Source organism: Thunnus albacares, chromosome 8, assembly GCF_914725855.1.
Source record: "Thunnus albacares chromosome 8, fThuAlb1.1, whole genome shotgun sequence".
Taxonomy (NCBI): Eukaryota; Metazoa; Chordata; class Actinopteri; order Scombriformes; family Scombridae; genus Thunnus; species Thunnus albacares.
Genome location: NC_058113.1, coordinates 17072974 through 17096722, shown reverse-complemented (window position 1 = coordinate 17096722; position 23749 = coordinate 17072974). Strand labels below are relative to the sequence as shown.

General features: G+C 40.1%; 2 protein-coding genes across 4 annotated transcripts; both read left to right on the top strand.

Moving 5' to 3' along the window:
- Positions 1–11975: 11975 nt before the first annotated feature.
- On the top strand, positions 11976–15672 carry cbx3b (chromobox homolog 3b). 2 transcript variants are annotated; one of them, XM_044359791.1, is made up of 5 exons: positions 11976–12196; positions 12587–12733; positions 12848–13013; positions 13466–13620; positions 14368–15672. In XM_044359791.1, the coding sequence occupies exons 2-5, from the start codon at positions 12588–12590 to the stop codon at positions 14486–14488; spliced, it is 588 nt and encodes a 195-aa protein (XP_044215726.1). In that variant the 5' UTR covers positions 11976–12196; position 12587; the 3' UTR covers positions 14489–15672. The 2 variants fall into 2 exon arrangements, with proteins under 2 accessions (XP_044215726.1, XP_044215725.1); XM_044359790.1 differs by having other exon boundaries at positions 11978–12211.
- Positions 15673–15766: 94 nt separating this feature from the next.
- Positions 15767–19403, top strand: snx10b (sorting nexin 10b). 2 transcript variants are annotated; one of them, XM_044359788.1, is made up of 6 exons: positions 15767–16149; positions 16415–16501; positions 16596–16696; positions 16820–16921; positions 17100–17309; positions 18194–19403. In XM_044359788.1, exons 1-6 carry the CDS (start codon positions 16117–16119, stop codon positions 18327–18329), a joined length of 669 nt encoding a protein of 222 aa, XP_044215723.1. In that variant the 5' UTR covers positions 15767–16116; the 3' UTR covers positions 18330–19403. The 2 variants fall into 2 exon arrangements, with proteins under 2 accessions (XP_044215723.1, XP_044215724.1); XM_044359789.1 differs by having other exon boundaries at positions 18205–18366.
- The last annotated feature ends 4346 nt before the right edge of the window (positions 19404–23749 follow it).

Below are 23749 nucleotides of genomic sequence, written 5' to 3'. Positions count from 1 at the left end.
AAACACTTTTTGACAAAGAGGAAAATATGGCTGCTCCATCTCTGTCTGCACTGGACTGACAGTTTGTTGTGAATCCCATGCGGAAGGACTTACAGATGAGCTCTTGTGTTGATTCCCCAATTGCTGGGGGCTGTTTTTAAAATGAAGCATTCATGCGGTCTTCGAGAGCAACGGAGAGAATAAGTCTTATTTGAAGGTGCTCTCCCTCAGCAGTCACGTGACGAAGCCAGAGACTCAGTGGAGATTGGTGCGTGTTTTCCCCTCACCATTTACTGCACTGCCTTGTCTGGATGTCTGTCATAATCAAAGCATCCTCAGTGTTATGACATGGAGATGAATAATTGATTCATGCAGGCGGCTCACTGGTTATGTAATAGTATACCCAGTGAAGCATCAGACAGTGCTGGAGTCTGACACTGTGCTGCAAGTAAAGACAGAAATGTTACAACAGCTTTTTGATATTTGTTGTGTGTGAATTTAAATTATCTTAGTTTATCAGATTGGTGTGATTACAATGAGCATTTAATGAAGAAAGAAACCTATGGTTTTCCTTTTGTGAGTGTGGCACCCATGTTACATCACATCACATCACATCACATCAGATCACATCACATCACACCACATCACATCACATCACATCACATCACATCACATCACATCACATCACATCACATCACATCACATCACATCAGATCACATCACATCACACCACATCACATCACATCACATCACATCACACCACATCACATCACAGTATCTTTCTCCTAAAAGGTGCAGATTTAGGGCAAGGAGCTCACACTGGATTTGTTTTGAGCAAGCAGAGATTTTACTCATGCAAACATATAATTGGAACAGATTTAGGATTTTTTAAAATGATCTACTTTCAGAGAAATTAGTATTTAACAGACTTGGGATTTTTTTTCTACTCTTTAAGAAGAGTATTGAAGCTTCCATGGCTGAATTTGTTTAGGCTAATTCAAGGGAAGGGAGATGCAAGAGTAAGAAAGCCATCTGATCCATTTGAAATTAGGAAGAGTCATGTTTCTGGACAAAGATTTCCATTTGGACAAAAAATCATGTTAAACTTTATAGAACTTGTCGTATGAATAACTTTGAATGCATGTAAATATTTCTGGAATAGGTTTTCGGACGTGCTGCTACTTGCCATTTTCTTTAGTTGTGCTCCCTCCTGTGGTGAACAAGAGCACTGGCATCATTGAGAAGCAAGTGAACAGTATTTTTAATCAAAATGCATGTGCAAATTAAGTTGAATGAAATTTTACCTATTAAAGACTCACATACATGTAATGTAATTTATGTACTGTAATAATCTATGCAACACCACACAACACAACTGAATCACATAGTTTGACAACAGTTTAGATGAAAAAATGATAAACTGACTTTTACGGAGAGAGAAAGAGAGACAGACAGAGAGAGAGAGATGGGGCGGAGGGGGAGGCGGAGCATGTGCTCTTGACCAATGCCATGGATCTGACCACAGACTTTGGAAAAAAAAAAAAAAAAAAGAGGGCGGTACCAGAGTATCCCCTGTCCTGCTGACAGCTGGGAACGTCCCTCCCTGATGACAGGCCAGTGCTGGATTCCTTCAATGAAAAGCCCTTTGATTGTTGGCAGGAACTCCTCTGGTTTGGCTGAATGGCTGTCAGCTCTGTCAGGGTGATGGACGGGCGGGTGTTTCACCCCTGATAGAAACAAGCCCCCTCCAGCGAGCCGCTAACTCACAGAGAGCAGGACCTCTGCCAGTCAACTTCTAACCTTTTTTCCAAACAGATGGAAACAACCACAACAGAGCTGGAGGAGTGTAAAACTGATGCAAAGCCAACCGATAATTAGTAGTTACAGAATGAATCATTTGAGAGTTATAACGAGGAGGGTGATAATTCCTGGAGATTACTAACTTTTAAATTTGTGTAGACATCTCTAGAAGGAGATCAATATGGAATATAAACCGGAATAACTTAATTATAATAGCTCAAGCTACAGAGATAAAACTCTTTGGTTTTTATTTGCAAGCAGAGGTTGTTACTGGTGTCTACTCTCCGACAGACATCTCTCCATTATTCAACACGGCCAGAGAGACTTTTCTTTTTGCCTCTCTACCTTTATGTATCAGCTAAAACAGGTTTTTGTTTATATGACTGATTTCTCTAGATATGTAAAGTTCTACTAAAAGGATGTGAAGCTGTTCTCTGGTATCACTACTCTCCCCCTCTCTGAAAGTCCCGTTGCTACCGCAATGTTTATCTTGAACAACAGCCCCTTAACGCACCATTATTAATATTTGTTCCATGACCGACCACACATAAGCGCCAAAAGCAAAGCAGCACGGCTTCTTCCAACACTGAATCTTGACTGTTTGCCAGTGAGAAGAAATGATAAACACTACAAACATATACACCAAGCTCAAATCCCAGCTCAGGCAGCAGCAGTATTTCTGTCTCACTCTCTTCATCCCTCTCCAGCCTCACATACACATGCTCAGAATACATCAACTGTAATTGTTTACATTAACTTCAACTTCGCCCAGAGCTCCACACCATGAATCACTATCATCGTGGCAGACCTTCCCACTGAGGTGGTCCTTTACATTTGAGAGAGGCAGCACTGGGTTTGTGTGGGAATCCAGCCAGCTCTGACCTTCGAACATGTGAATGCAAACAGTAAATCTCTGTCCACACGAGTTTCAGTCACCTGTCATCCTGTCTTTTTCTGAAAGAGAAAACGCCCTTAAATGATTTCGGTAGAAAGACTATATTTTATCTCTACAACAGCTAAGCAGCTCCATCTTTTAAAAATTGATTGAAGGACATTTCAAAGCTGAAATTCAATGGTATAAATCTCAAACAAAGGATTTCTTTGGTTGTCCACATGATAGGCCTATAATAAATAATAATTCTAATCTAAATCTTTTTTAGTTGCAGCCTTGATTTGAAGGTAATTGAGTTATCTACAAACTTAAGACTACTGACTTCTCACTACGTCAGACTCAGAATTCATGCTCAGCCTTGACTTGTCCAAAAATTGTGTTTTTGCTTTCTTTTCTGGCAGCTGTGGCACTTAATTCATCGCTCTGAGTCAAGGTGACTTTTAAACAAACCATCAAGGTCCCGAGGTAACATGAGCCTTGATCCTGGAGGTCTTTATAAAGTACACACATTATTATCTGTTTATTTTGTTCTGTTGGCCCTTCATACAAGTAATTTATGTGTTGTGAACACTGTGTGAGACTAGCAATAAGAGTTTTCTGAGCAATCCAAAAATATAAAGACATGGCACTTCTGGTTAACCTTTTGTATATTCAGTATATTGATTTTAATTTTCTTTCAGTTCTTGAAACAGGTCAAAAATAGATTTGTTATCTTTCTATCTGATTATCATGAATAAACAAACTCTATGTTTCTCCTTTATGAGTTTAAGGAAAGATCGTCATTCATCCTCCGATTTCAGTCAATAATGGAGAGTAAAGAACCTATATAGGGACAAAAATTCTAATCTGTACCAAAGCTAAAACACAGCCACAGATTTCATCAGTAAAACATAAGTTAGAGCAGTCTGTTTCCTCACTTGCACATAAATTTGTCTCAGCTCTTTCACATCCTGACCATTGACTCAGCCCCCCCCCCTCAGAGACAGAGGGGGGGATGGGGAATCTGGAGGTCTGAGAAACTCAAGACCTCATGGCAACATACCACTCAGCCATCACAGGCACTTAATGTCTTTCAAAAACGCTGCAGCGTTGTTTACTATTGGCTCTGTGTGAACAAAAGCTGGAGCCCTGGTGTCTCTGCTCTAACAAGGCCCATCTGAGAGCAGGAGGGGAAATATAAGCCGGCCTGTGCTTGCCACTTCATTTCCTGGCTGGTAAGAGCCTGTTTCCTGTGCATCAGCCTAAACATGGCATTTCAGCGGATGGACTTTGCCACTTGTTCCCCCCTGAGTTTCCCCTCCTCCACTTCTGACTTTCCCCCTCTCAGCTGCAAACAATTTATTTCCAAGACACACTGAATAACCATTTCCAGATTAGGTACTGATAGGATTCAAATTGAAAGTGACATTTTGGAGGATGGACGATGTAAATCAGCTTCATGTTCAGTCAGGTCCAGGCAGTGGTTCAAACCAAGAGAGCGGTTGTGGTTTTTCAACGCTCTATACCAATATGTAGAAAGCCAGCTATGGAAACAAATTTTCACTCCCAGCAACTGTATCATGGTAAGTAGAAAGTTGTCTGTTTGAGGAAGAGCCATCTCTCCTGGAAGGTATTGTTGCGCTCAGTTCTATATGATAAATGAAATAAACAGTTGTGTGAAGAGTGGCCATTGCTGCATAAATTCAGATTCAGATTCAGACAATCTGAATCTGTTAAAAAATAAAGTCGGTGTTATTGTCAGATTCTCAGTTTTGGAAAGTTACAGATAGTTGGGCACAGCCCCTCGACTCCCAATGTCTGAAAGGTGTGAAGGGGAGTTGGTTTCAGATGTTCTTTGACCTTCACACACGACCCGTGTGTTGGAGCCTTTAGCTTAGCTTACCACAAAGACTGGAAGCAGGGGGGAAAGCTAGCCTGGCTTTGTAGAAAGGTAACAAAATCCACTTAGCAGCACCTCTAAAGCTCACTTATTACCATTTGTCCAATTATAATTATTGTCACCAAAAGGTTACCAGGCAGCCAGCAGAGAATCCAGGAAGTAATCCTGCAATTAGCCAAGAAATAGTCCAGCACATAACCTCCCATACAACCACAACTTGACATTTTTACACTTTGGTTTTTGTACGGATAAACACACAAGATATATCATGTTAATTAGTGAGCTTTCTTATCTTGAACTTGAAGACCTCTTACCTTTTAGATAGAGCCAGGCTAGCTGCTCCCAGTCTTTCCAGTCTTTGCGCTGAGCTAAGCTAACTGTCTGCTGACTATAGCCTCATATAGTATTTACTGTACAAACATGAGAGCAGTATCAATCTTCACATAATAAAAAGCACACATTCTGTACATGTTACTGTACTTATAACACATGTCATTAGAAGTGTCAGAGTTTAGGTGCAGCCATATGGCCAGGTATTGTTTTCAAGCACACAACAACAAACAAAGACACAGGTTACTGCAAACCTTGTGTTCATTTCATCTTCATTTTCTACTGTTACTCTTCAAATTCTATAATTCAAATTTAAAACAAATTCTCAAACCAGGGTTGAGTGTTTTTAAGCCAAAACTAGACTTTTCACTGCTTGGAATAGACTATCAGTTGCTGAGGCCTGTCTCCATCAATTATCCAGATCTCACCACACTGTGTGCTGTGCCTTTGTTCAGAGTTTGCAGGGTAATTACTGGCAGGACCTGCTTAAAGCTGTTATTTTCCAGATGGTAGGCAGGCAAGGCCAAAGAGCTGGTTAGTCCCACCATGTGCTCATGCTGGAGCCTACAGTGAGCACTTAGCCCTCAGCTGCTACAGGCCTCGCTGATCTGAAATGGGTCATGGTCAGAGTACTTTTGACTGAGGAGGAAAAGCTTCAGATTCCCAGGACCCAGAGTGCAAACACTCTCTATTTGAGGGAGAAGCTTGCATCCAGACCTGTGCAGACCATTTGTGGGTTTTGACTGCAGATGGGCCAGTTTCCTGAAGCCAGAGGGGGGAAATGTGGGGTTTAAGGAGCTGAATCCTGATTGGATGTGGAGCAGATCTAAAGTTCAAAGCATACAGCTGTGAGAGAGAGAGAAAGAGTGAAAGGTCAACAGACTGGATTCGGTGGTTTGTGGAGCTGTACTCAATGAGAGTAGACAGTCAGCAGCTGCACAGTGACAAGGAGATTTACCAAGGCAAAGGTCTTCTCAACACTCAAGGATGAGATACTATTCAGCTGTCTACTTGCTGAAAAGTGCATTACGAGTGTGACCATTTCATATGCAATAAATACATAGAAGAGATTCTGCTTATATGTTCAGATTCAGATACATAAGCTTTTGTCAAGGTTTGAAATCGAAAAAAGCAGCAAATACATGTTATTAAAACACACTCATGATGAATCTGTCATCTCTGGATTTAAGGCGGCCTCCATGACTTTGTGAGGATTCAAATGAAGTGTCATATGTGTTGACTTCATCCCTCGAGCGAATCCATTGTCCTTTCTTCCTCTCGTGTGTCTTCATCGTTCAGAGGCAAGTCAAGGGACTGTGCTCCCTGTTTGGGTTTCACTAGACGGTGATGGGCAGCTCTGAAAGGGAACACTTAACACTGGGAGAAACTGAGATGGAAGGGGATGTGTGACAAAAGGCAGGCCACAAGAAAGCAAACAATGTCCTCGCAGACAGAAGTGATAATCGCTCTGTGAAGAACCAGCGGAGAGCGATCCATCAAAAGTCCCAAAAGTTCCACACAAACCAGGCATGTGAGCTGACTGACACTTTAAGAGGACTTCATTTTACTTTACTCACATTTTCCTCTGCGTAATGCTTAAAGTCAACTAGCTGCATCAGCCACAAAATTCACAAGAACAAAACACCCGCTGTGAGAAAACACAGAAAAGTGAGGAGAATGGCACAGAGAGAGACTGGAACAGAAAGAGAAGTATAGAAGAAGGGGGAAAAGTTGTTTTTTAGGTTCAAAGGCAATCTTTCTCCCTTCCACTCTTACCCATTCACTTTGTGCCACATTGGCCCCTGAAGGAATGGGAGTTGCTTGTCATTGGTACCATTCACCTGTCAATCAGGCTGTTACAGGATCCGATGGGTTCCATGTTGTGGAATGGAAACCCCTAGCCAAGAGGCACATGGGATGAAGTCACCACCTGTTTATGTTAGCAACAAAACCACCTCTACCGTCTGACTAACTATGAAACTTCTTCTTCAGCCCCACTGATTCAGATACTATATTGTTCTTTGCAAACTTTGTTAACAAATGGGGAATTCATTTTTAATTCTTCCATGTTTATCCAAAAACTCTTCTTGACACCCGAATCTAAATTTTAAATGGTTTCAAGAGTTAGAGCTGCTGTGATTTGTAGTTCATGTTTGACATATGTCATAAATTAAAAATTTGTTCTGTTGCAGTTGGACTGATGGTGCTACAAAGTCAAAAATATAGGACTATATTGTAATGGGGACTTTTCTTCACAAAGACCCTACATAAAAACACAGTGGAAGGGATGGACTAAGAAGCATTTGGGGATTGAACCTGAGATGGCACCTTGGTTCTTAAACATGAAACTTTCAGGTGGTGTATAATGGGAAGACATTTTAACTTTAGTGATGACCAATAATCATTAGGTCATTAGTGTTTCCTTGGTGCACTGCAAATAGCCGATGTAATGAAAACAGAAACACAGAAGTGGAACTATCAGGTATATAGTAGTACTACTATATATTTGGTTATTCATCCCATTAGTCAAAGCTTTTTAAATAACATGCTGTGATTGTGAGGGGTTTTGTCCCCAGGTTTTCATTTTTCTTGTTGCTTTACTTTAGATGAATGGAGGACCACAGAAGTCTAATGAATGACTATAAAGCATTCTATTAATTGATATGTAATTGAAAAAAAGTAACTACAACTATTTTCAAGTGAATTTTTTATAAAGTTGTTTTTTAAATGTTTTTAATCTATATATTGGTGCTTAATTTATTAATTTGTAAAAGCTTTTATTATTTTTTGTTTTTGTTTTCCAATTAGATATCAATAAATTGAAATCTTTACAAACATTTACATACCTGCTGTGGTCTTCCATATACAAGAGATGGTTTTGGTGATCAGTGACAATGACAACACTGGCAATTGTGTCAAATGTGTATTACATGTAATTTTAGTATTTACTGCTTTATTTTTTTTAAATTAATTGTTCATTTGATGGCTGCCAACATTACAGCTCTGCTATCTGTTAACTCCACAGGGCCACTTACTGGCTGTTTGGGGGGCTTTCAAACATACAACATGGTCCTCATCAACAGATAGTTTGCTTAGTAGCTGTTCTGACTTCATCCTTAGAAGTTTTATGAGTGTTCACTCTTCTTGACTTAAAGCATAAGTGTAAAAATTCATTCTTGACCTTAGAAATAGTAGTTTGACAAAACAATCCCAACTCAAAGTCCAAGAAAATATATTACTTCAGTGCTCTTAACATGAACATTTAGCCTTTGGTAAGTAATATCTTTGAAATAATCTAATTGAAACCTGTAATGAAATGAATACTCAGATACTAAGATGCATTCCTACTGTATTTCCTAGTAACTCTATAGACACAAAGCAATAACTACCTCCCTCAGGCCCTCCATACCAGGGCAAAGTATAGAATAACAGAAAGGAGAGTATCTGGGGGCACTAGAAGTGCTCTGAAACAGGAGACAGATTTCCGCAAGCATGTCCAGGTGGTCTTCTGTCCCACGTCCTCTGTTACTCAGGAAAAGTCACTTTTCTCTCTGCCACTGCTGCATTGGAGCCCGTCGCACCAGACCCAGATTGATTCAGTATGTGACTCTGAATATGATCTGAAGATAAGAGTGGGGAGTTGATGGAGGTGCTGAGGGCTCCTGCAGTGGTGGCAGGGTTGGTGATAATAAAGTATCTCAGCTCTTATACTGCTGCTCTCACTCCAAATGTGGTGTTGGGTGCATGTCTGCATTATATGTGGGAACAAGCTCCAAGAAAGCACTTTGTAAATATTCAGCCAATCAATCAATCAATTGGTCAGTAATGAGCTCATGTAAATCACTTCCCTACCAGACCAGCCATCAATATTACTGTTTCACTGTGAAAGAACTCAACACTGCTCTTTATTCATCCAGATTAATGCTTGGTAAGAATAACAGGACCAACGTGAATGTCCTCACCCTGGCAGTAACCCGAGACCCTCGGGGTGGTACTGAGCGAACACCAGGGGCCCTCTGTGTTAAAAAGGTCCAGTCAGGCTTGATCTGAGCCACACAGACCACTACTCACTCCATCCACAGTCCCTCACAGCAGGGTCCAGCCATCTGGATTCATTTCTGCTCTGACAGGGTGGCTCTCAAGGCCCATCTGTATGAGGGCTACACTCACAGTGGGCCCCAGGAATGTGCTTGTCTGGGAGGGACTGAGCAGATTTAAGGGATGACGGCACAACGCAATATATCTTTTCACCCTGCACACTGGAGCATGTCATTTCATCAACATCTGTATTTCATTTTTAGTGCCCTGGTCAATCTTGGGTTCACTCAGTTTGGCTTTAGGCAAAAAAAGCCTCAAATCATTTCATTATTGCCTGTTGTTGAATCATGTAGGTTACAAAAGACATAAAATATGCTTATAAAGCATCTAAAACTTTCTCTAATCCCTACAACTGTCACTCTCGAGATCAGGGCTTTTATGTAATGGGTTTCACTGAGTGCAATAGGTGAAAAACTATTATTAAATATTTTTTTATACTCAGTTGGTGTAAATATATAAATAATTGTCCTGTGTTTATGCATATTATCAGTTTGTGTTTCCAGGCTGAAATCTGGCCCTCCAGAGTTCAGATTTGGTTAAGAGAACCCAAAGCGATCCATACTGTAGCAGAGCAGTAAATCTAGACCGGACCTCTCTGCATGCATTACTGCCATTCCCGCGCCTACAGTGACAGCTCAACCCTATAGCTAGTCAGTTACTATGGCAACTAGTACTAAAACCCCAAAAGAGCCAACAGGAAGGGGTCAAAGGGCAACAACCGGTCATACAGCAGATAACCAACACATGTCTTGCCTGGGAGTCTGGGTAAACTCATGGGAAAGGCATGTTTTGACCCATAGATACAGATGTAATGTGGTCGATGTGGTTCCACACTAAGGTACTACATTTTAGTAATGAAGCCCTTATAAAGGATTTATACATTTTAAATAATTACTTGTTAAGCTCGTCAATTTATCAGAGAGAACCCCTCAGAGTGTTAAACAACTTACCCTTTGGAAGAAAGTGGCAGAATATATGGACCACAATCCATTTATTAACAACTTAATAACATTTACACTGCAGACTTGATTGACTGTGGTAAAAAAAAAAAAAAACCTGATTAATGACTTACTTACATTTGTCCCCGCAGACTTTAAAAGATAAACGTCAGCCAAACATTGCAACCCAAAATCTATAAAACATTTGTAAATAACTTATTACCCATTGATAAAGGCGTTTGTCTTTAGGGTGCCTTATTGGAAACAGCTATGGTACCAAAAGTGTACCTAAAAATTTGTAGAAATGTAAAAGATACAATTGAAAAAATACACAACTTTCAAGGTTTTAATGAAACTGGTGAAGGTCATCACAGTTCAGAAGACAGTGAAAGAAAGTTTCTCTACTGACTTTTAAGTTGGTTTGGAAAGAGGCGCCCATTTGTTTGTGAGAGCTGCTGTGAGCAAAGATAGAAAATGGTGTTTGGATGTTGAGAACATCTTCAGTACAGTATTAATAATTAATCACAGAGGAAAAACAATGAAACACAGAAGAGATCCTGTGATTCCTGAGGATCATATCTCTACCTCCTACTAAAGTTTCCCCTGCACTGGGAGAGGAACTGGGCATACAGTATGTAGCAGATCCAAATGACCAAACATTGATTTGTAACCTGCATGAAACATGTGTCCTATTCCCTCTGAGACTAGGATCAATATGCTCCTTTTCTGAGGACGATACACACCACATTCATCTTCCATGCAGGCGTATGTCAGCTTTTTCATTGAAACCACTTTTAATCACATCCCTTGGGCTTCTACCAGTATCTTCTCATTGAAAATGGCTGGAAATGAAACCGAAGTATTAATTCTCAGGACTGTGACAGATCAACATGTGATGTTTTTACTGTAGGCTTTCCTATATGTGCTGTTCTGTAGTGCTCGCTTGAGTACACATTATTTATACAAATGCACCCAGTGTTTCATAATCTTAGCTTGAGGATGAAATGATATCAGATACAACAGTACATCAGAGGCGGTTCCAATGTGAATCCATCTCCAAGTAAAACCTTTTGTTCTGCTGTCTTTTGCTATGAGCTTTCTAGCATAAATCCATTCTCATTATTTAAGGCTCAGGAGCATTGAGCCTCTGGCCCACTGAACCTGACAGTCCAGTGCAGGCAGGTAGCGTCCCCCAGTGGTGAGTAACAAAACTGGTAGAAAAAAAAAAGGTAGGAAGGCCAGTTGGTGGTGCTTATTTGGCCAATCAGCAGCTGTGCGGGTTACCATTGGCTAAAAGGGAGCTGTCAATCAAATCCTCCAGAGGCTATTTTTCGGAGGTTCCCTCAGTGCGGTTCAAGTGGTGGTGGAGTACAGATCACCTCCGTGAAATACACAGTTGCGCTTATAGGCAGTGGTGGAAGAAATATTGAGACCTCAATTTTATTTATAAAGCCCAATATCACAAACATACCTCAAAGGACTTTTCTATAAGATGATATGTTTTATATGTAAAACACTTAGTTACTTTTAAATATAGTAAAATAAACGTATTGGAGTAAAAAGTAAAACATTTTTCTTTGGAAGTAAAAAGCAGCGTAAAAAAAATCATTAAGTACCTCAAAATTGTATTTAAGAAGAGGATTTGAGTAAATGTACTTATATTTCACTTCACTCACTTCATTGGTGAAGCATCTAATTATTATTTGGCAACTTATCGATGATGTTTATAATTACAGGTTACTGACTAGGTTGAGTTTTTTTTTTCAAATTACTGGACATACATGAATCTGTCTTCATATCATTTTTGCTTTTATGTTGTTCCGAAATAAATGCTGCATATGTGTTTCTCATTACATAATTAATAAAAAAAAAAAAAAGATGAAAGATCTGGTGCCAGTCTACTCTCAGTGTGATATGCCAAGTGCAGTCATTCCCTTGCCATACCCAGCTGACGCCCATGGGTGGCAGGGCTGTTCCGGACCACTGGACGGGGACGGACGAGCGGACTGCTCTCTGATTGGTCGGGCGTTGTGCGCGTCCACGTCGTCTCCTCCCGGTTTTCCTGGCATGACCTTTTCCCTTGGCAACCACTTCCTCCGAGCATCCACGGCCATCTTTAATTTTAACTCATTCATGAAAAGTTGTTTCGCTCATGTAAACACGCCGAGCGACACATCTGCGCACAGAGCTGCACCGAGGACGCTGTGTGCATGTAGTTTCCTTGCGACAAGCTCCAAACAGAGCAGAGCAGCACCGCAGCAGGCTGTCCGCCGAGATTAAGTAAACACCGACAGCGTACGTGCATATTGTTCATTTACACCGTCTTGTGCATCAGCCAGACACGCTTCACACTTGTTTTAAAGCTGCTGTCCGGTGAAACTAAACTGTCTGAATGCACAATACACGTGTATAGATAGTAACGTGTTGCGTTATGGACTGAAGGAGTAGTACAGTACGCTGTGCTCCTGAAAGAAACAGCAGGTGGAGCACTATAATAAGTGTATGGCTCATTGTCTGAAGGGCACACCACTGCGGTGTCGTTGTGTAAATATATCAGCAACAAGGAGATGAAAGTGTTGATTTCTGACATCATTTAGCAGGTTGAACAAAAAACATTTCATTTCCTTGTGAGTAATAACATGCCATTCATTTGCTTCTTCATCCTGGCAGGATGAGAAAGAAGCAGACCGCCAAACAGAGGAAGACTGAGGAGACTAACGTTACAGTTGTCCAGGAGTTTGTGGTGGAAAAAATAATTCGCAGGAGAGTCTCTAATGGAAGAGTTGAGTACTTCCTGAAGTGGAAAGGCTTCACTGAGTGAGTGATATGTTGCAAATCCCCCTCTGTGTCTCCCTTATGTTGTATAATTCTTTGTGTATGCAGGATAGTAAGATATATTGTTTCTTTTTTTTTTTTCTTTTTTTTTTACAGTGCAGAAAACACTTGGGAACCGGAGGACAATCTAGACTGTCCTGAACTCATTGAAGAGTTCCTGAGGAACACCCATCTGTCTGAAGGGAATGAGGAAGAGCAAAGTGAGCAGCTAGAGCCTGAGTTCATTCCTAAAGAAGAAATGACAGAACAAGAGACAGAAATTGTGAGTATGCAGGAAAATATAATAACGGAAATGTCTGGAAGTGCATGTTCTTTCCATGTTATTCACAGAACTTCCACACCTAAATCTGTACAAAGGAGAGGAAAAAAATCCTATTATTGGGATGTTTTTTAATAGTGGATTGTTTTACGTTGATACAACACAGATTTTCTGTTAAAATAAATGAAGTTGCCTTGTAGTGAAGTAGAATCACTTTTTTAAAAATGTTTGTTTCTACATTTTAGAGGTTGAGTATGAAACTAAATGGCGTGTGAAGGTTGTTTTGCAATGCCTTTGAAAGTGAAAGCACTTAAATTTCCTTTTTTTCTCACAGTGGGCATGTACAGTGGAAAATGCCACATGTAGACTGTCTCTTAACACACGTGTTGTCTTTGTGGTTTCTTCTAACTGCTGCATTTGTTTGTTTTTTTTTGTCCTTGTCATTCTGGTTGCAGTCCTGTATGCAGTCCCAGCAGCAGGCTTGCACCGTGCACAGTGACAGTAACGTCCTGGAGCCAGACACACCCACTAACCTCAGCACTTACCTCGAGCCTGAATGCATCATCGGCTCCACAGACAGACAGGGAGAGCTCATGTTTCTAGTCAAATGGTAACTCCGGTGCTTCCTCTTTTTCTGTGTCCTTGACTGAATGCCAGGGGTTGGGTGGTTAAATGTTGGCATGATGGTAAAAGCCGCAAAGCATCTAGTGTCAGTTTTGCAGTGAAAATGTAATTTACAGACTGTATAATGTGAATATATCGTTTACAAACAAGACATTGACAACCTAATAAAACATTTATTTAGTTACAGATTATGGAGAGCACCTTCAATACCTTCGCAGTAAATGTATATCAGTGTATCATCACATTCAACCATACAGATTTATGTAATATCTATCTATCTATCTATCTATCTACATTTATATATATATATATATATATATATATATATATATATATATATATAACCTGATGGTCGATTGCAGTTTTAAAGGTCAGTTTAGGAATCATGGAGAGTTGAATCATGTGACATTGCTTGTGTAATCTCAGTTTGGGCTTTGAGATTACAAATCCAAAAAAATTACAAAAAATCCCAAAATTTAAGAAATACTGTCCTCTGTTCCTTTAATTTTGGCCATTATATGTTTAATTTGTATTGTGAATCACCAACTTTATTAAAATGCAATACTTAAAAGCCCCTTGAAGTACAGAAAACAGTAACTGGATATGTCATCACCACAGAATGAAAGATAATGTGTTTCGTTATTCTTAGCCTGTGTTTCACAATAAGCTAATGCATTAATCATGTGTTACTGTCATCTAAATGCATCGTCTCTTTTTGTGTGTTCCCCCGCAGGAAAAACTCTGATGACGTGGCCCTGCTGCCGGCCCGTGAAGCGAGCGCCAGGTGTCCCCAGGTGGTGATCGACTTCTACGAGCAGAAGTTGACCTGGCACTGCGGAGATGAGGAGCAGTGAAGTGTGTGTGTGTGTATGTGTGTGTGTGTGCGCATTACCGAGGTGAACTGATAAACAGCTGTGCTCTCACCTGAAGCTTAGTTTAACCTCAGGCGAGTGTCCTCCTCCTCCTTCAGCTGACATTAGAGGCACGCTGTGTGAAATTACGTTTCCGCTGCAGGTTGGAGTGTCAGATTGTGGCAGGTGCGAGAACCTCAGCGGGGATGGATTTTTTTTTTTTTTGCTCTCAGTCCTGCGGTGCTCCATGAGGTCACCGTGCCTTTGTGGAGACTGCGATTGGGGCTTAAACTAACCTTTTGTGTAGAGCGGCTGATTTTGAGGTCGGACTAACCTGTAGCAGCTTTGGTCTTGTGTCATCATGTAGCAGACACAATCACTGTGGAATGGTTTTGTTTTTAAGATTTGTTGTTATATAGTGAGTATTTATAGTCCTGTTTCCCTACAAGGATCTTCCACTGGGAGGGTCTTTTGTCATTTAGTGTGTGCTCTGCAGTAAATCTTGTATAGCGACACTATTTAGGCAGAGTGAACTAACTGCTGTCTTACCTCCAGTCCATGTAGCTTTTGGTTAGAGATTGTAGACCTGTTGTTCGGACGCAGATGTTGTGTGAGGTGTTGATAGCCGCAGCTTTTACTGTCTCACTGTGTCTCTGTATGGACCCTTGTGGTTGATTATTTAAAATTGTTGCCCAGCATAATTTTGCCCATGTTTCCAATCAGCTGCTATGTACCAAATGTTCTTTTCTCCTCTGTATTGATTTATAACAAGAACCTTTTTCAGGTTTTAAAAATAATTATTAGGTGCTTTTACCCTAAATGAAGTCTTGGCAGAATGATTCAAAAGGTCACAATATTTCTTAAGTAAATCTATTGAAAATAACTTTAGTGCACCTGCAGTATACAATGGCTAATAAGATTGTTAAATGTAGCACTTTAGATACGAGACTGTCCAATTGTGAAGGGCATTGTCCAATTGTGAAGGGCATTGTCTTCCAGTAGTTATACAGGCCTGTGTAAAATACCTGTATCCTGATGGCTTTGTCCTGACTCGACATATCTCCCATGACTGTTATGGGACACTCAGCTGAACCTTAAACCTCCTAAAAACACACCTACTACTGAATTGCTGTAACTGTTGACCATGGATCTGTGAAGTCTGTGAATAAAGAAAAACATTTTGTGAACCTCTTCTCTTCATCTTTTTTCACATCACATTTGTCATATCCTAAATCATGAGGTAGGGACAACAATGAAAGTAATGATCTGTTCTAATCTGATGAAAGCTTTTCTAAAAACATGTACTGACAGATGATGTGTTATGAGTGACTCAATATGAAAGTCAATAAGCAATAAACACAGAAGTTCAGTAGTTGATGTGATTATAGACATGTTGGCACAAGCTGTCATACCAGACCTGTTATTCAGTAATCAGCAGGTGGTTTTGTTGATTTGTTGCAGCAGAATTGGGGAGGAGCATATCTCTCTTAAAAGTCTCGTGACTTTATTTTTTGACCTTTGCTCCTGGACAATAAAAGTGGAAATAAAAAAGTGCTGGCACAGTGCTAAGTACAGCACAGCATCAGGTTAGCTTTATGTTACTGAGATTCAAATTTAAGAAATTTTGAACTATGAAAAAAGGAACAGACAACTTGGTGAATCAGGTAGGTCTGAAAATGCTGGAAATCTGATGAGCTTTAAACAGATTTGATGGTTAAGTTCAGAGGCATTGAGTTCTTGTACAGTCTTAAACAACTGAGACAACTTATTTTTTTCCTCTGAGCAATGAAGGAGGTTTGATGGGATTTTCCTTTCCTCATTCTTCTCATGCCTGTCATTGTACTTCCTCAATCTGCTAATAAAAACTTCCACTTTTTCAAAACCCACTGTGTTCAGCGTTTCAGTGTGTCTCCTGCCTTCTCCATGCAGCAGGTCATCGGTGTCTGGGTGCGGGACCCGCGGATACAAAAGAATGACTTCTGGCATGCTTACATAGACTACGAAATTTGTTTACATGTAAGTAAAACGATAAAAAGGAAGCTGTTTTAATCTTTAACATCAAATTCTCGGGCTTACTGTGAATATTTGTCATACTTGTGTCTTCTTTTAGACCAACAGCGTGTGCTTCACCAAGAAGATTTCATGTGTGAGAAGGAGGTACAGTGAGTTTGTATGGCTCAGGCAGAAACTACAAGCAAATTCAATGCTAATGTAAGTCTGTATTTCGAAATGCTAATGTGACTCAGAGCAACCGAACACATCTACTTTCAGTTCTTATGTTCATTGTAATCTTCCCAGTGGTTCATTTTTAGTGTGTATTTGTGTCTTTTGTAGGGTACGACTACCAGAGCTGCCCCCAAAGAACCCCTTCTTCAGCCTGAACAATGCCCAGCAGATCTCTGATCGCATGAAAGGGCTCCATAAGTTTTTGGACCAGTAAGAATGATCTTGCAGATCAATAAACTTATGAACTTTGACATACTGCAGCACAGACATAACAAAACTGGTGTGTCAGCGTTGAGCCACTGCTGCTGTTTTTTTTTTTTAACATCAACAAGCAATAGAATAGACTGTATTCAACATCCCTTATTTGTTTTTTGTCCTAATTCACCAGGATCCTCCAAAACCCGCTGCTGTTGTCTGACAGCTGCCTGCACCTTTTCCTTCAGTCACAGCTCAGCGTGTCCAAGATGGAGGCCTGTGCTGCTGGAAGGACACATTACTCTGTGGCTCAGGCAATTCAGTGCTGTGGCCACAGGAGATTTCAATTCGATGAGGACTTGAAAAAGGACCTCAGCATGTCTTGTGACTCTGACTCAGACAGGTATCGTAATGTCAAGCTTTACACATCCTTATGAGGAAGTCACAGAAACCCTCAGTAGATCACAAAGTCTATACCTGATAAATATATAGAGCTCTTTTTGTATTTCCTTTGTTAGCTTTATTCTTTATTTTCCAGTACAGGTTGTGTAAGAACTCCTTTTGCCTTATTCACTAAATTTATAAAAATGTAATTTCCCCCTTTCCTTTTTTTTTAACAGTCTTTATTGATTTTCAACATTTAGAAGACAAAAAGACAATCAACATGACATTACTAAAATAAATAAATGATTAAATAAAATTTTAGAAAAACTGATAAAACTTTGCTGAAATAAAATAAATACAATAATGAAATGCTCATGGCAGAAGGTATACAACAGAAAACCGAAGTTAAAAGAAAAGAAAAACAGTAAATAAGTGAACAAATAAAAACGTATGTAAAAGGTTACTTTTCCTTCCTGTTCATAGCCAGCAATTCACCACTTACATTTCCCCTTTCATCAGCCTCTTGTAATGCTTCAAACATATCTTCATTTTCCATAAAGTATAAATGTACAAATATAATCAAAGGCCTCCTTTTTACCTTTAAGGATATAAATGATTTTCTCCATTGAGAGGCAGGAAGACATCTCCTAGAGCCACTCGCCAAAGCGCAGACTCCTTATATTTTTCCATGACAAAGCTATGAGACGCTTAGCATGGGGGAAGCACATATTACTGTAATTAAAGCTTTCTTTCTTTTTTGGATAATAGGATTAGTTGGGTAAATTCCTAGTATAAACAGCTTAGGTAAATGTCTGCCTATCATCCTACTTACTGCATGTGATACCTCACACCAAAACTCTCTTATCTCCCCAATTTCCCCCCAATTCTTGTGTCTGTTTTTAGCGTGTTTTTAGAGTGCAGAGATGCAGAGCCCCAGATGAAAGATTTGGCAACAAACAAAGCAGAGAGTACAGCTTCACTTGACTTTGTGGGAACCAGCCAGGAGGAAACCCTCAGCTGCTCATCTGATTCCACATGAAAACATCACCATCATATCATTGTCAGAAATTTTGGAGTCTACGCAACATCCTGGACAATGTTTTGGACCTGTGAAGAAAAAAGTTGCCTGTTACCCTGTCATACTGCACTTTTCACTATGTAGTTGCTCTTAATTTTTTCAATAGTAAAAATGTAGCATATTATGTTGTAATTGAAGTATTTCAGTTTTAAACATGTACAGTAAATAGTAATACATTGCACCTATTGTATATCCTTAATGTGTTGTTTACTTGTATGTCCTGTTTGTGCAGCTTTAAGGTGGTAGCAACAATTTGCCTGAAGATGGCAGTGTTGGTACATCCATCTGTTTTGTGTAGTCACTTATGCTATATATTATCCTATATTATAACTGTCTATATTGACTTCATACACAAACTTATCAGAAGTATCATGAATTATGATCAGTCACAAGATAGAATTTGCCAAATATGTGCAGATAACAATGTAATATCTTAGCCAGTGCCGACCTAACATCTCTCTGTGGTTGAACCCACTCTCCTAATAAAGTGTAAGGTGTGGGAAGCTTGTCATCTGGTGGCCACTGCAGTGCTTAGCAGTGTGACATGTGTAATAGGGTCTCTGCAGAGTTTTCAGACATCCCCCCCTGTCAGGTATGTGGCTGGTAGGAGGTCCTGTGGGATCCCGATGGACTCGCTCCTGTCTGAGAGGACTACCACGTAGACAGGCTACATTGCTCCCTGCTGAACAAAATGCCAGCTGCACTGACAAGCCACCTCTCTATTTCTGTCTCTCTCACTTTGTATTTGTATCAGCCTGTTCTCAACAGTCTCGCCTCTCTGTGTGTTTGAGCAAGTGTGTGTGTGCACGAGCTGACCGTATACATATGCTCCCACAGTGAGCAGCACCATACTTATGCAGAGGTAATGACCACTAAATAGAATGATGGTAGTCTGACATATGAGCACAGCTAATTAGATCAGTTCTGTCTCTGCAGCGGTTGTGATATTCATCATGAATTCAGACAATAGGCTCGTGTTGCGGGGACCGGAGGGGTGACATCACCTCAGACCTGCTCTGCTCTGAGCAGCAGAACGTCCTGGACAGCAGGAAAACCCACAAACTCAAATTGGGTGTGGGACGTCTTCCCTTAAGATTTGTGGGTGTAAATGTGTTCATACGCAGCCACACTTTGTCATCGCTTAAATGTGTAGGGCAGTATTACCCTGCACCTCTACACACACACTCTGAAGCTTTAGCTGTATATTCTTAAAAGAGACATATGCATCCAATACATCCAGAAAACACACGAATGTGTACTGATAATGTTCTCTAATAGCAATGTGTTATTTGTCCTGCTTGACAGAACATTCTCAGAGGGTTATATTACAATATTATGAGAGTCATTTCATGAAAGATGCTATTGAAAGGTGATCTATTCAGTCCAAACTCTTTCACTTTCACTTATATTTCACTTTGCAAGACTATTGTGTGAGTCATCTGGCAGTTATTTCTCAGTGACTATCACTAGAAATATCTCATTTGCTGCCCTACTGCTGTCAGCTTGCCAGACATCTATCTATAATACATGGAAATGTCACCTACATTTTGTTTTACACTCAGCAACCTTATCTAAATTGTCTCTCACAACGTTTGCCATTATTCTTTTTATTATTCTATGTATATAATATATTACATTAGTCTTATTCTTGTTATTCTTCTGGTGGTGTGAAGAAGACCTTGAAGCATCATTGAGACCTCAATATGAGAAAGATAAAATTTACAGAAGGTATAAATTAACAATGAACTGAATTAATAAAATACGAAAAATCCAAATAATGAAAACTTTTATAGATCTTCTTTTTGGTTTCTGGTCCGAATTTTTGAGAGTGGTGATGGGTGCTTTGGGTTCATCTGCATTAGCTAACAAGAGTTAACAAGAAAAAGTCTGTTGTCTATAGGTTAAGTGTATGCATGTGTCTGTGACTTTCCCTCACAAGGTTTAACACTTTGCTAACAGATCTCTGCAACATTAAAGCCTTGTTTCTTGTTCAAAGTCCTGTGGATTGAAACGTTTGTATTGCTGGTTTTAGTCTGACCTCTCCAGCAGTATTGACTCCTCTTTTAATGGTCTGTGACTCTGGTCCATTGGCTGTTAACCTTGAGCCACTGTAGCCTAGCTTGTCAGTGTGGCTCTGCTCTGCTGCCATGACAACACTGACACATTTAAACCCATCAGATCGATTGGCTCACAGCTCCCTGCTCCATGTTGCATGACCCCAAAGAGGTCAAATGGAGTAAAAACACAGTGAGAAGGTAAAATCACTCTGTTTTTAGGGTTAGTTGAGCTGATTTTAACTTTTATACAAAAAAGTACACAAGATAAAATCACATTTTTATTTCCACAAATGCCTTAGCTCTGCTTAATCTAGTTAGTATGCTTATTGTTTGACACATAAAACAGTAGAAGATGAAATAAAGGAAAATGGCCCCTTTGGGAGATGCCCATCTGCCTGAGCCCAAGTCAGCACGTCTTTCTGCCATGACAGCTCAAATAAAGCCTACCTCATGTCTGTGATCTCATGCTTGACTTACTTTTCTCTCTGTTGTGTAATTAACACAGAATCCCAAAAGCAAAAAAAATCCATTTTAATGTTTTGGAAACAACCAAAATGTTCAAACGTCGAACATAACAAATATGAAATCCCAATCAGAGTTCCTCTACAAAAGCTGACTGCACAGAGCCAAAAACAAATGGAAGTATTGAGGGAGATATGCTCCAGTGGAGGCAAATTACAGATAAGTCAGAGGCTGCTCATGCATTTTAAGTGCCACATTATACAGAATCCATTAGTAGCAATAGGAGTTCAACACCACTCGAGATATTAAATCTCTGTGACTGCAACTCTGTGGAACCAGGATGAGTCGATATCAAAGAGGCCCAGCTGCACTGCCAATAGACAGAGGATGAGATCGAAGGAATGATGCCAGAATTATACACCAACAACAGTCATATGAAAATGGCACAGGCTGACAATACTGATGTGTAGCTTGTTATACAGCAAGATAATCACTTTCACTTGGGCCAGATGAAGGGGCCACATAGATGATCTGGAGGTCTTGGATTAATTGAATTGTTAATAACATATGTCTCATCTCTGAACATTTTTCAAGGTCTTGCACATATCATGCCAATACTGATTTACTGAGGGCCACAAAATATCCACGACCTTAGAGCCAAAAGAAAGGATTTTCAGACATTACATCTGTCCTTGTAGCTTGCCTGTTTGTCAGTGTGTATCTGTGTATTTGTGTGTGTGCGTGCTCAAAGGCCAATCCTCTCCTAATACCTGCCTCAATCTGCTGAAAAAAACAACAACTTTCCAGTCATTTCTCAAGGCTGAAATATTTTTTCCCCATCACTCAATTGTCAGAGATGGAAATGAGCAGCATAAGAGCTATCCATCATTCATCAAACCCAACAGCCCTGGTACCTTTCCTTGGTTCTGCATGGCTATACCTGCTATTTCCCCTCCACATGCTGTCGCCTTTTTGGTGCATGGATGTAGCAATTACTGGGAACGGGCGTGATCACTGTACCAAGGCGAGCAACAGCTTCTCGTCCCCTGGAATCAGGGCTGATCAGCGTGAAAGCAGCTCCTCTGCTTTCAACACATGGCCTTAGGGGCAAAAAGGAAGCTGAATTCACTGCTTTATAATTTCCTGAAATAATATGCTGTATAAAGTCAGATATGTTCCCTTTGGAGCATGCAGCCAAAAAGAGATGGATGAGAAGGAAGGGCCTTGTGTTCAGATTCAGTCCGTACTTACTGTATATATTTGTATATATTCCCAATATTCATTAATCCATACATATCGTCATGTTCATATTGTACAAACAATAAAGGCTGCTGTGAGCTCAAACAATACTGCAACTGTGCAATGAAATGTGAGCATTGTAAAATAGCTTCAGTGTCTATGATACCTTTTGCTCATCCTTATATGAATTTCTGTCTTGACACAGGGGAGCAGCCCCTATGTGTGTCACGAGATCATGTATGAATAACAACCCCTCCAGACTAATGTCTTGTTAGAGATGAGGAACGAGTAGAGGGGGAGCTCTTTGGTCAGACCCTGTTTAGCGGATGGAGCGACGCCCGGTGCATGGTGGCAGTGAGAGGACGACAGAGGGTGGAGAAACAAGGGGGGAAAAAATGGAGGGGTAGAGGGCACCGTCTCTCGAGGCCTCTGTGCTTTGCTGCCAGTGTGTGTAAATCAGCAGGCAGCTCACGGCTGCAATGAGGTAGAAAATAAAAAAAACATAAAAATGTCCGAGTGAAATAAGAGGCAAGGAGAAATCTTTTATGATGAGCCTAAATTCTCCTTACTCTGCAGTAGATCCACTGGCCAGCTCAGCTTGTCTTCTCCAGACACCGTCCATCATCCCAGTGTCTGCATATAGCCACAAATTACTCAAATTACCCCACCTGCTATTCATGTAATACATATGTAATGAGTATCCTAAATTCACATGATTATCATTCATAGTATGTTAATAGGCCTATGTCAAATTCATTAATATGCACATAAAATGATGTGGACTGCCAAACCAGAATGTCTGAACTTCTGCCAATGTAGGTTAATACACATTAAGTCCTGGATCCAACATGTTTAAACTTGGGGTTTTGAACATACCTAATACCTCAGCAGCATGTTTATCCAAGCATTTCAACCACATATCAAGCAAAATGGAGCTGGTTTAGGTGTCATCATGTGACCTACTGTAGTTGTGGAAGGTTGAAAGCTTGGCGAACTAGTAAGCAGATCTTAAAGATTTGATTATTTATGTTATGTTTATAATATTTAGCATGATTTCCTTACATTTTCTCCAATGTGAAGCTTTTAACATTTTAACATTCATATAGCACATGCACAAAGGCAATTCAAGGTGCTATATAGTGCAGTATAAGCACTCCTGCAGCTCCTCCTGATCAGATTCTTCATGTATGTATCAATCCATCTATAATTTTGTTATCCTATTTGCCCATGCTGTGTTTCTGTAATTTGCTTTCCTAGTCCATACACATGTCATCTATCGCATGTCTGTCCGTCTAAAGACAGAGGACGTATTGCTGTACAGGTTGTAAAACCCCAGAGGCAAATTTGTGATATTTGGCTATACAAATAAAATTTGACTAGCTGATGCCCTTTCTATCTACATGTGTGCTTGCTTTCAGTTTCAAAAAGCTGAATATCAGTTAGCAACAACCATTTACAATATAACAAGTCTGGCTATCAGCACTTACAGTTGCTGAGTTCTTTAAGCAACATGAGGCAACTTCCAGGATGCCAAAGAGGCCAAATTCCCTGTGACTAAATTGTAAGCGCATCAGTCAAAACTGCAAAAACATTTCATACGTGAAGAGAAACAGTCGCCAGCTG

What these genes read in the sequence shown, in the direction of transcription:
- cbx3b (XM_044359791.1), top strand. Translation starts at nt 12,588, where the DNA reads ATGAGAAAGAAGCAGACCGCCAAACAGAGGAAGACTGAGGAGACTAAC. An exon ending in CAGAACAAGAGACAGAAATT is followed by an intron (nt 13,014 to 13,465) that starts GTGAGTATGCAG and finishes TTCTGGTTGCAG; the next exon opens with TCCTGTATGCAGTCCCAGCA. An exon ending in CTCATGTTTCTAGTCAAATG is followed by an intron (nt 13,621 to 14,367) that starts GTAACTCCGGTG and finishes GTTCCCCCGCAG; the next exon opens with GAAAAACTCTGATGACGTGG.
- snx10b (XM_044359788.1), top strand. Translation starts at nt 16,117, where the DNA reads ATGAAAAAAGGAACAGACAACTTGGTGAATCAG. An exon ending in CAAGCAAATTCAATGCTAAT is followed by an intron (nt 16,697 to 16,819) that starts GTAAGTCTGTAT and finishes TGTCTTTTGTAG; the next exon opens with GGTACGACTACCAGAGCTGC. An exon ending in CTCCATAAGTTTTTGGACCA is followed by an intron (nt 16,922 to 17,099) that starts GTAAGAATGATC and finishes CTAATTCACCAG; the next exon opens with GATCCTCCAAAACCCGCTGC.